Source organism: Mauremys reevesii, linkage group 3 (assembly GCF_016161935.1).
Source record: "Mauremys reevesii isolate NIE-2019 linkage group 3, ASM1616193v1, whole genome shotgun sequence".
Lineage (NCBI taxonomy): Eukaryota > Metazoa > Chordata > Testudines > Geoemydidae > Mauremys > Mauremys reevesii.
Window position 1 is genome coordinate 98,251,239 of NC_052625.1, and position 12,694 is coordinate 98,263,932.

The 12,694-nt window shown below is 41.1% G+C and overlaps 1 protein-coding gene across 10 annotated transcripts in view; it reads right to left on the bottom strand.

The window, feature by feature from the left end:
- Positions 1-12,003, bottom strand: part of MTHFD1L (methylenetetrahydrofolate dehydrogenase (NADP+ dependent) 1 like) — a 234,081-nt gene extending 222,078 nt beyond the window's left edge. For 3 of the 10 annotated variants that reach the window (XR_005596097.1, XM_039529907.1, XM_039529910.1), the window contains exons 1-7: positions 11,677-11,995; positions 9,703-9,787; positions 8,202-8,252; positions 8,064-8,117; positions 4,466-4,590; positions 3,349-3,449; positions 2,402-2,538 (exon numbers count right to left, since the gene is read on the bottom strand). Coding sequence is in view for 8 of the 10 variants with exons in the window: in XM_039529907.1 (XP_039385841.1) it covers positions 2,402-2,538; positions 3,349-3,449; positions 4,466-4,590; positions 8,064-8,117; positions 8,202-8,252; positions 9,703-9,787; positions 11,677-11,807 (684 nt within the window). In the remaining 2 variants the exon portion in view is untranslated. Of the gene's footprint in view, positions 1-2,401; positions 2,539-3,348; positions 3,450-4,465; positions 4,591-8,063; positions 8,118-8,201; positions 8,253-9,702; positions 9,788-11,676 lie in introns of all 10 variants that reach the window. The other 7 variants (XR_005596096.1, XM_039529911.1, XM_039529912.1 and 4 more) reach the window with 4 other exon arrangements.
- Positions 12,004-12,694: the final 691 nt, after the last annotated feature.

The window sequence follows — 12,694 nt, forward strand, 5'->3', positions numbered from 1 at the left end:
CGGAGGGGCTCCAGCTGTGAGCCCCAAGTGGCTCTCAGTGCCCCACACTCCAGCTGTCAATGCCTCACAATGCCCCACTTCAGCCGGTGCAAGCACTCATTCTGAGGACACACACAACTGGCAGGAGGAGTGTGTTATGGACACCGACAGCCGATGTAATTACTACAGTGGCTGTAAGGTGACCTAATTTTGTAGTGTAGACAAGCCCTTACTATAATTAGTAAGGACCCCTCCATATGAGTAACACACATCCTTCTTTTCTAGTTACCATTGAAGTACATGGTCATAAAACACAGAGACAGACAGACAGACATGATTAAAGAAAGAAATTTAAAAAACTAGATTTAAATTAAAAGCTATGGAAACTGCTTTCCACAGATGAAAGAAGTGTATACTTTTAAAAATGTTGTCTATCACTTAAAACATAAAAGTAAGATAGCCCTAACAGTGATATCATCAACTGTAAAAACACTGATTTGCCAAAGAAGAAATTTCTAAACACCACACCTGTTCAACTTAAATTCAAAGTATATCTCCCTTCTTTCATTCTAGCCTTGAATCCAAAACAAATATTCTACATTAAATTTTTGAATTGGCTGCCACCTTGTGGTATTCTCTATGGAACATCAGATTAGGTTTATTCACTGTAAATTTGCCCTATACATGTAAGAACTAGATACAAGAGAGTGGAATAACATACACTTTTCTCTAGCGCTTATTATTATTTGCAATACAGTAGAACCTAGAGGCCCTAGGATTGTCCCTTTGCTAACCGTTTTGTAAAAAAGAATTAAAAACACGTACAACTTTCAAAAGAACATTTCATAACAAGTCCTGCATACTCTTAGGCTTGGTCTACATTGGCGGGGCAGAAATCGATTTAAGTTAAACAACTTCAGCTATGTGAACAACATAGCTGAAGTCGACGTATTTAGATCTACTTACCGCGGTGTCTTCACTGTGTTAAGTCAACTGCTGATGCTCCCCTGTCAACTCTGCCTGCACCTCTTGCTCCGGTGGAGTGCTGGAGTTGACAGGACAGCGCCCGGCGGTCCACTTATCGCGTCTTCACTAGACACAATAAATTGACCACTGCTGGATCGATCGCTCCAGAGGTAAGTGTAGACATGCCCATAGACTTCAATCAACCCTTTTCCATTGTCCCTCAGTGCTAGAAAGAGTTCTGCTCCTCTCTGTCCTAATAAGGGAAGCACTTGTGAATTTCTTTAGGTCATAAATTATAGAGCAGTACCCTCATGCAAATGGTCCTACTGGTATGGCAGAGAGAAGCGGGTGTCTCTTTCTAGCACTGTGGAAAAGGGTTGATTGAAGTACATGCGTGCATAAAACTTGTTTTAAATTGTGTGAGAGACCATACACTTGTGTGAACACTGGTGTATGGCTTGCAATCTAAAAAAGTTCACAAGTGGTTCTATATATAATATTCTGAAGCAGGACTCTTAACGTCTCACTGAGCTACTGCTTTTGAGTGAGCAGGGGAAGGAAAATTATCTGAGTGCTGTAACAGTCCCAGCAATGGAACAGTGAGCCTTCTGATGAGTTATATAGCTTGAGATTTGTACTGCCACCCAATATCATAATACTGAAGCACATTCTACACAAAATAGATTGGCAGAGAGGTCCCTACTGAACTTCATGGAGTATCTGGCTCTTTTCTCTTTTGGGTTATAAATAGCTCTGCTTGGGACAGTTTTAACATATCTCCTCTATATTTATTATACAGCCAGCTTCCACTCCCAATCATCATCATCAGGCCCTCCTCCAACCCTTCCTTCAATCAGGAAGTAAAGTCAAATTCTGAGAGAAATCTGAGGTCAAAGCATACACAAACTGATTTTTTCCTCATTATTAATTATCAAAAGGAACTGGAGATTTAAAAGTTTGTGGGAGGATGAGAATGACATGTAAGAGCAACCCTAGATACTACATAAAACAGTTATACATATGTTTACAACACAGTTTTCTTCATCTCATCCAATTACAATATTGCTTTTAAAAAGAGCTTCACCACTTACAGCTTAAAAAGAGGCAAAAAAGTCAGTAGCACAATTCTGAAGTTATTCTTGAGTTGTTAGTTCACAACAGTGTTTTTTGATAGGTTGCTATTACTATGAAATTATACCATTAAATATCCTCCCTCCCCCAAACCTATGCTGAAGCATAAAAATCTCATGAACTGTAACAATTTGCACTAGTTAAAATATTCTCTGCCACTAGTAGTAGCAGAGGGTATCTCAAAGTTTTGAATGAACCCAAGCCTTCTTAAATTATTTACTTCCATTTGTAAATTGTCAGAATCATCCTACAATGTTAGAAAATGTTAAAAAGACTGCAGAGTTGCTGAGTGGATTCTTATGATTTGACATAAGAAAATATTTACCTTGCTCTGAAGTTGCTGTGTTTTCCACTGGCAGCTCATAGTCATGGCACCTTTTCTCTGAAGCAGGCACTGCAAAGAGGCTTCCAGAGGCCCACAAATTTCCACTAGCAACACCTTCTTTCCATCTACGGTTTTAACTGTTTGACAAGAAAAGCCATCAGTCAGTTAAGCTGTCTAGTGTAGTAAAAGACATTCAGTACTAAACTTCATTGGAGCATGGAGCTAGCCCACAGATGTCCACGTAAATGGACTTTCTGCCATTTGCCTTACTAAGAGAAAAGGTTTTTAATTACAAGAGACCCTATAAAAGGGCTCCATGGTTTGCCTATAGCAGCATCCAAGCCAATGAAACGTTGAGTCTATAGTCAAAGGCACGGTACTACTCCTAGAAACATATCTGCAGTTCTGAATTCAGATCTTGCTGAGATTCTCCATCAAAGAGAAGGAAGCGAGGACCTGTTATTTCAAATGTAAAATTAAGCAAGAAAAACTGTGAGGCTGTGTCTGTACATAGTAAGAAGCAAAACCAAACAAATAAAGTTTTACTTTACAGTTCATCTCTATGTCTATAAAACATGTGTGTCCCATAGAGCTGTGACTGTTACTGGGACCACAGTCTTCATTTTGCTTTTTTATATATATATAAAAAAGAAAACAAAAACCAAGTCAAGCGGGTGTTTGTAGGGTTTATTTATTTTAATGTGTTACCATGGTTTTGCAGGAGGCAAATCCACTACAGTGCGGTGAGTTTACATGTTTATTTTGTGCATATCAGAAAAAAGCATGAAGAAATACAGAACAAGACTAATGTATGACAAAAACTGAAAAAAAAATACTAAGAAAGATTTCATTACCAAGGATCTTATACAGGAATCTCACAAATCATCAGGAATACAAAACCTTGTACTTGGCAATATTAGAAATAGAATCACACAAGATTGTCTTACCTAGTTTTTCAAGAAGCTCCATCACAGCGCTGGCAGTGGGAGAAACCGAACAGTTGTAAGTATCTCCACGCACCAACCGTCCCAGGTTTACATCTGATACTCTATTAAAGAAAAACATGGAAACATATAGAACAGAATGTGTGTGTGAGAAATATTTGAATTAGAGCTTGCCCTGTGGGTTACATCCTATGTGTTAAAATACAGACTGGATGGCTCATAGAACTAGCAATAGTATATGGTTACTAGATTATTGTAATCTCTAAACTCCTATATCTAGCACTACCCCCAAGAGCTTAGATTTCAAACAAACATAGAACTATCAAGATAGATAAAAGAAGGGGAACAAGGCTAGAAGAAATAAAATGAGTGCAAGACAATTTGTGACACGTTCAAGTACAATATGAGGGAAAGAAAGAGGGGAGGAAAAACAGAAAGAGGAGCATCTGTCAGGGGTGGGTGGAAAGCTACATAAATGCAGTGGGAGGTTTAGAGAGGTTTGGAAGTACTCAGGATATCTGATGCACAGGAAGGAATGTTATTCCAGAAGGTTGGAGCAGTGAGAGAAAAGGCAAGAGTGAGAGGAAGAGACAAAAGGAACAAAATGGTAGGGCAGCCCAGGTCCGTTGCTGTAATTTAGACAGGACCTAGGACTGTTGAAGTTACTCCAGGGCCTTTCCAGCCCTTGGAGCAGTTCAGGATAGACTGGGAAGGTGCAAACATGACTTAAAACTACCTTAGACCCATGCCCCCTTTAGAGATTCAGCCAAGACTCTCACCCTGGAGCTTTCTTTAAAAATGCTGTCAATGAAATTAATAAGAATGACAACACGGAGGACTGGAATACCTTAACACTGAATGAAGAGAATAAAATAGGAACATGGTTTTTGTTGCCTTTAAGTAACTACTTTTGAGGCTTACAGTTAGCAAAGATTAAAACACAATATTATCAACATAACTTAAGCAGCCACCGTTTGTTTGATTTTATAATCTTTTGTCCACATTTAATGACAGTTAAACACAGTGACTGAGGAATCCAGGAGTGAAAAGCAATGGGGAAAAAAGATTTAGAGCCAGAAAACTTCTAACTGCTCTGGCTACCTCTCACTACTTAGCTTACCCATCCACATCCTTCTCTGGTTTTACTGCATTTAATATTTTGCTGCTGCATGCATTTTCAGAGAGGTGAAGGGCAACGCCATGAACTGTAGGATCTTCATTGAGTCTCAAGATTTCACCAACAATCTAGGAAGTTAATAAAACGCTTTAGAAGACAGGATAAAGGTAGAAGTAGAACATTATGAAATAAAAATGGGTTGTAGCTGTAAAATAATGCTTATAACACGCGGCATTTGTCATCTGTCTAGTTCTCTCATGCTTTAGCACAGTGGGTCTCAAACTTTTTTTTACTGGCGACCTCTTTCACACAGAAAGACTCTGAGTCCAACCCCCCCCAATAAATATATTTAAAAGTGTGTGTTTAATTTAACACTATTATAAATGCTGGAGGCAAGCAGGGTTTGGGGTGGAGGTTGACAGCTCGCGACCCCCTGAGGGGTCCCGACCCCATTTGAGAACCCCGGCGTTAGCAGAAAGAGGAGCATGCAGCAAATCTGTGGCACATACTACTCACTAAGCTTTGTGTGTAAGTACATTAACAGTTATCCCCATATATGGAGTTGCAGGGGTATAACTGAAGGAATTTGTCCCTAACATTGCTGAAATGATGGTCAACAGATAAGTGTATGTAAAGAGACTTGTTCCATTGTGAAGGAAAAGGGAAGAGAGCTTAATTATGATATTTAAAGGGCAAGACCCTGCAAAAACAATTTCCATTAGCCACATTAAAACCAAAACCAAAACTAACTAAAATTCAGAACCATCCAGATGTTTACATGGTTAAAACTGTGTAACTGTGTGATTTTGTTGTAACCTTTGTCCTACCTCCCATTTTTCCCCAACGCTACCTCCCCATTTGTTTATCATTCTCATTTGTTACATCAAAATCACCTCCTGCACTAGATAATCAGTGCACGTATTCCTATACAATCTACCCATATTTAAAAACCAAACACAGAAAGTTCCAAAAACAAGTGTTTTTAGTAAGACCACCAAAATAAATGTAAACACTTGTTTTTGGAACTTTGTGTATTTGGTTTTTAAATATGGGTAGAGTGAAGACGTGATAAACTAGAAACAAAAGAAAAAAATAGATATTTTAAAAGGGAAAAAAATTCCCAGAAGAATTAAAATGACTGAATGTAAAGTTTGATTTAACAACCAATTGAACGTTTTTGTGCTCAGCTGGTGCAAATGTTGTTCTTCACCAAACAAAAGATAACCTCTGTATATAGGAATACATGCACTGACATCTAGTGCTGGAGGTGATTTTGATGTAACAAAATGACACACAGAAAAAAGGTTTTATCTTCCCTTATTATGAAGTGTTTAACTTAATAATCTAAACCAGCCAAATAACAGACAAGTGATATAGCCACAGATCCTTAAACGGCACAAGCAGCACAAAGTTGGGCCCCAAACCAAAACTAGAGGCCCAACTACTTCCAGACTTTTTAAGTGTTTATAAAATTTCAATACTGACCTAGATCTGGTTGCAGCAATATTTTAGACAAAAACACTCCCAATCCAGATTTGAATTTTGTGTCTGAGTCCACCTCTAACAAAATATCACACCTGATCCATTGTGATGTATTTCATTTTCTTGTGGCTTCAAAAATTAAAACTTATACTGTAAACAAATTCTATATATTCCCTTTTGAAAAAAGTTAACTAGCACACACTTCTTCATTACCTGGCCTAAGCTGTATCTTTGTGCATCACAGAATCAAAGAAAATTTACTACAGAGTTATGTAATTTTACATTTATTTTAGCTCATATTTATAATGGAAAGTGAGGCTAGCGCTAAGTAAGAGCTTGTGAAGACTACCTTGAAAATATATTTTAAATAGCTTTTAAAAAAACCTGGCTTTTAAAAAATTATTTAAATTGTATATACATGTAAAAGAAGCTCTTGAGTGCACAGTCTTTACAGACCTCACCCTCACTCAGTCAGTAGATCCACATTGTATTCCAGACTCTGCAATGAACCTGCTGTGTGACACTAGGCAAGTCATTTAACCTCTCTGTGAGTCAGTTTTTCCATCTGTGAAATGGAGATAATGATACTAGCTGGTCTTTCTAAAGCAGATGCAAGTTCTAATGAAGAAAAGCATTATACGAGGGCTAACTTTTAATAATTAACACTTAATCATTTTGACAGGCTTAATACCATTCCATATTACTATCCTATACTTCTAATTTTTTTACTTTACTTTGCACTTTTTAAGTATATTTCATTCAAGACTCTCAAAGCCTATAGTCAGATAAGCCTCTCAGCATTTCTGTGAGCCAAGGCTATATTATCCCCATTTCACAGATGGGAAAATGAGGCAGAGAGACTAAGTGATTTTCCCGAGGTTACCCAGGACATTTACAGCTGACCCAGGAAGAGACACACACATTTTCCAATTTCTAGTTTGATGCTTCCATCAGAAGACAATTTGAAGTGAAGCATGACAGTGCTGTGGTACTAGATGAACTTGTGTGAAGGACGCGGGGCTGATCTGTAATAATTTACAAATCCTGTATGTGACAGGGCTAGTGAGACAGTTAGTGGGATAGTATGGCTACATTGGGTTACTGGAATGTTTACTGAATGCACGTTGGATTAATTTAATAGTAGGGCTGTTAAGAAACTAGCCAGAAGACAACACAATGGCTTCCAATCAGCACCCTCCCAGTAAATGTGACAGGAATCATTGGGAGATTATGCCTGAGCTTTTAGCGGGGAAGATACTATTTCCAGGCTCCAGCCATAGTTACAAACACACGTGACAGACTGATGCAGAGTCTGCTGGAGGATCTGAAAAAGCAAAATCTACCTGACCTTCTACCCCAGAGGTAAGGTAGACATGTTGTAGGCCTTCTGTTGTGTAAAATCCCTTTTCTCTTATGTTATGCTCTGTTCCTGATATGATTAAACAGTATTTTGGTGTGAGGAAGTTGTCTGGTCAGAGCTCTCAAAAGGAAGACTTGCAGGTGCTTAACTTAGTTGAGCCTGCTGAGTAATCAAGGTTAGTACATGGGGGGCTGTAGCTTGGGACCCAGTCCTAGAGGTGGGAGAAATGTAGGATTCCACCCCTGGGCAGGTGAAGGCAAGAGGCCTATTACCTGAGGGATCAGAAAAGGGGAGAGAGGTACAGTTAGCCCTGTAATCATGACAACCTGTATTATGGTTATCGGGTCCCTATAGTTTAAAAAAAAAAATCTTTTCACAACATAAAACAAAATTTTCTTCAGTGACCTGTAATAACAAGCCCATCTGAAAACAGAACATACATCTTTATTTTCTATTAATATATATAATTCAGAAGATAAATTGCATTTAGATTTTTTTTTTACATTTGGGGCTATTGCTAAAATATTGGACATATACAAGCAAAACAAAACCATAATAAAGAAGCAAACAGAAAGAGAACGCACAAGCGCTAAAGTACCATCTTTAAAAATACACCTGCCCTGAATAAGACAAATCCACATCTGGAGTCTTAAAATAACCTGATTTTGTGCAAATTAACAGCTGAAAATTTTAAATGTTTCCATTTGGTGTTATAATTCAAGTATAAAGAAAAAGATTCCCACAAAATGCTACAATTACCTCATCTTCACTGCTACCCTGAGGGAGGCAAATGTGAATAACGTGCAGACCAATCTGCCAAGAGAAAACAAACATTTTAAGTTACTACAACAATCAGAGGGTTCACAATTAAAATCAACCACATCTCCTAATCCTCACCTCTTTGGCAAAGTTCTGGTTTATTTCTTGCACCAAATCTTCATCACTCGCCTTAAAAGGACAAAAAAAAAAAAAGGCAGAATGTAAGTAATCTAAGGACAGAATTTAGCACCAAAGATTATATAGGATTATATTTTAAGAAAAATTGGGTGCACTCTGATACATAGATCTACAGAAAGAAGGTGCGATGCAAACATTTCTCTCTTTCCAAGGTGCTGGAACTAGGGATGTTGCCACACCCCCTGACTTGAAGCAGTTTCCATGATATACAGGGTTTACAGTTTTTCCAATGGCTCTCAGCAGCCCCACTATACATATTGTTCCAGCACCCCTCTCTCTTTCAGTAGTGAAAGGAGGTTAAAGCTGCCCAGTATATAGGAATCTGACAGAAGGCCAGTTTGGAATATTTATCTTGGCTTGATATGTTGAAATACATATCTTAAAGATAAGAGCTGGATGTTTTCCCTGCTTTAAGCAAATTTGTTTAGTTAGAAAAGGCGCCAGTCTAACAATACTTGAAAGTGAAGTTATTTTTGCATCCCTATAACAGGTAAAGCACAGTCAATGGCAATAAAAGCATTTTCTACACTTCCCCCCAAATATGCCACAACTCAAGTATTTTCCACCTCTACTGAATGTGATGTGAACCACTATCTACTGGGAACTGGACTAAAGTCACCAACTCTTTCCACAAACTCCATTTATCTTATGGTAACTGTTTTTAGCGACTACTGATCTGGGACAGATATGAACCAATGACTTAGAAGTATAAGGACCTGCATCCCATCACTATCCTTCTAGCTATCTAGTCCCTGTAATTTTGCATTTTAATAACTCAGTACAATGGATTATTACACATCTTCCCAGTCTGGAAGCCTTAGACACCAATTCTGACAATGGAAATTGGTTTCATATGGAACCTAAAGAGAGTTATCCCATGACTTTCTGTGGAAACCAGCTATACACCACTAAGAATGTCTGTATATTTAAAAGACAGCAACTCTTTAAGACTTGGCAATAAAGCCAGCTGTTGATCACTCATGAGATGCTCAAATAGCAGAACTTGTTGCTACTTTTAAAAGTTATCAATAAACTTTGTATGTATATAGATTTATTAATAGATCTCATTCCACAGCTTATAAGAAGCTAACTAGGAAATACCAATCAGTCCAAGTGCCTTTCTATTAAAGGTGGAGGGATAGCTCAGTGGTTTGAGCATTGGCCTGCTAAACCCAGGGTTGTGAGCTCAATCCAGGAGGAGGCCACTAAGGGATCTGGGGCAAAAAATTGGTCCTGCTAGTGAAGGCAGGGGGCTGGACTCAATGACCTTTCAAGGTCCTTTCCAGTTCTAGGAGATTGGTATATCTCCCATTATTACCTTTTACCTTAAGTCTTTTCTGCTACTCTACTAATAGTACATATAAATTTTTTTTAAATGTTTCAAAATGAAAATAATAAGAAACAATCCTTTGTTAAATATACAAACAAATAAATACTCTACCTGTACAATGGCAAGTGTTGGCTTAAATGTAGGGTGTCCTTTCTGCAAGGATGCCAGGACTTTCTTTGAACTCTGAATGATTTCTCTGCAACACAACAGTAACATAGTATCAATGTTTGTTACACATTTCCCTGTTACACCATTACCAGAAAGCTTTTGACATTAACTTTCCATACTATTTCAGTGACAGAATTCAGAACTGCTGAATAAATATTTAAGCATGTTCAATGGTTTTCATTTTCAAAGCAATGTGTATATATTAATAAATCAGTAACATTTGGCAGCTAAGTATAGCAAACCTGAAGTAACAAATCCAGCCACAATACCTTCATTATTTAGCTTGCATTTACCATTGCTCCGACATGCCCAGTCCTTTAGATTCTAAACCTCTAATTATTCCACAAGGCTTGGAAAATCCACTCTCCAGTGAACAGGATACTTTAAGGGGAGTGGTAACGCTGACATATGCACTTTTTGCATAGTTTGTTTCATTTCAACTATCCCTAAAACCTGGGGGTGAGAATGATGTTCAAATGTGATCCAAACAAGTAATACCTTCCTGAGACTGCAGATAGCTCCAGTAGCTCTAGGGCTGTCTATAGCTTCCCCAAGCAACAACAAAGTAAACTTGCTAAGATTAGACTAAGTTTCAATGCTGCTATTCATTGCCTGTGAGCAGCACTGAAACAAATGGAGCCTTGTCCAGTTCATTGCTGTTTTAATAGGGAAACAAATCAATCAATCAAACATTAAGGAAATAAAATACATAAGCTTGTAATGAAGAAAAAACACAAACATTACAAACTTTGATGTCTACATGTAAAAAAAATTACATGTCTGAATACAACTTAAAATTGAGCTTGTAATAACAAGCTCTAAAAAACCCCAGAGAGCAACAGAAGTTTCCCACCTCTCTGCAGGGTTTGAAAGACAAGCAGTGCAACACTAAGAATCTGAAAGTGAAACCGACTACAAACAAAAGCTTCAATCAAGTATCAGAGGGGTAGCCCTATTAATCTGGATCTGTAAAAGCAGCAAAGGGTCTTGTGGCACCTTATAGACTAACAGACGTTTTGGAGCATGATCTTTCGTGGGTGTATACCCACTTCGTCGGATGCATGCATCCCAGGAAGTGGGTATTCACCCACGAAAGCTCATGCTCCAAAATGTCTGTTAGTCTATAAGGTGCCACAGGACTCTTTGCTGCTTTTACAAAAGCTTCAATGATTCTTACTCTCCAAGCTGAAGGGAATATGAGCAGTAAACAAAGGGCAGAAGCAGGGAAGTACATTTCATCTTTTAAATTCTTTCACGTTTACTAACCTACGGTATTACTAAAACGCAGTAAAGGAATCAATTCACAGCCTCTGATGTATGTTAATGCACTGTGGAATTTTAATACATAATTTAACACATACTGTAACTGAATACATAATTGACTTCATGGAGAGCTGCATTTATGTTGTTCCACAGAACCCATGAAGTACGTGCAACGTGGCAGAGCTAGCTGTACTCGAGGAGCCCCTTTCCTGAGATCAGGGCACGTTGGTTTGTAACAAGGAAGTTACGTGCACGTGAGTGTTGTGCTGGAGTAACACGCGAGGCGCGGAGAACAACGGGATCCCGCAGAGCAGAGCTTGCCATGCCCAGGGGATGCTGCAAAGTGACTCCCCCAGGGGAGGTGGCGCAGGCCAGTATCCCGCTGAGGCGCGAGGCCGGAGAGGAAAGCTGAACCTCCCGGGGCCGGGGGGGCGGCAGCACCCGCCTTGGCCCTGGGGGTCCAGAGGGAGCCCCTGCCCCAACCCCGCCAAGCTCTTACAATAGACGCAGCGGGGCGCAGGCAGCCCCTGAGCTGCGCGGCCACCGCGGCGGGAAGGGAGGGGCAGGAAAGACCCTGCGGCACCTCCACGTCCCGCAACAGCTCCCCGCCCAGCCGCAGCCCCCGGGACACCTGGCTGCGCTGGCTCCGCTTACCCGGCAGCCTGTTGCTTCTCCCAGCGGCCCCAGGCACTGGCCGAGCCCCGGCGGGGCGCGGTTCCCTTCCTCCCGGCTAGCGGGGCGGCGGCGGCTCCCCGGCTTAGGCGGCAGAGCGCGGAGACCCTCATGGTGCGGCGGCGGCTGGAGCAGTGCGGCGTGCGGGGGCCGGGCCAAGCCGAGCCGGCTCGGGGCCAGGGGGCGGGACGCAGCGCAGCAGCTGCGGCGGAGGGTGAAGCGGAAGCCGCTAGGGGCGCCGCGGATCGGGAGCTAGTTCCGCCCCAAAGGCAGAGCGGGCCCGGCTGGGCGGGTTCCCGCGGCGGCTCGACCAGACTCCGCCTGCGGCACTGGCCCCTAGGGGCTGTCGAGCCGCCTTGCAGCGCCGCGCTCAGCCTCCGGGGGAAGCCAGGGCCCCTGCCAGCCTCACAGGAAGGGGTTGGGGGCACCAGGGCCTAGGACCCAGGGGGCTCCAAAGACTTGGCTCCAAGCCTGCTGTTGTGCAGCGTGGCACAGCTCAAGCCCCAGAGTGCGTCAGAGAGGGGCTGTATAGGGCAGTATGGACAGCAGAGCATGAGCCTGGGACCTAGCTCCAGCCACCCTACACCCAGCTTTACAATGCAGTGTAACTGTTCAAGGACAGGCTTAGAAACCTGGACTCCACCAGCCCAGATCCTACAGCTAAGGGTTTACCCTATTGCTTGAAATGCCAGAGGCCTCCGTTTTCCCATCTTTATCAGGGGCAGCACACCTAGTACACATGATTACAGTTTAAAGTAGGGTGACCAGATGTCCCAATTTTATAGGCACAGTCCCCATTTTGGGGTCTTTTTCTAATATATGCGCCTATTACCCCCCCCCCACACACACACACACACACACCCTGTCCCGATTTTTCACACTTGCTGTCTGGTGATCCTATTTTAAGTTGACATTGTTCCTTTAAGATAAAAAGTTTCATAAAACAGTTTAAGTGCCTCTTTCAATAGAACAACAAGCTTAGATTAGGCAAAGTCACATT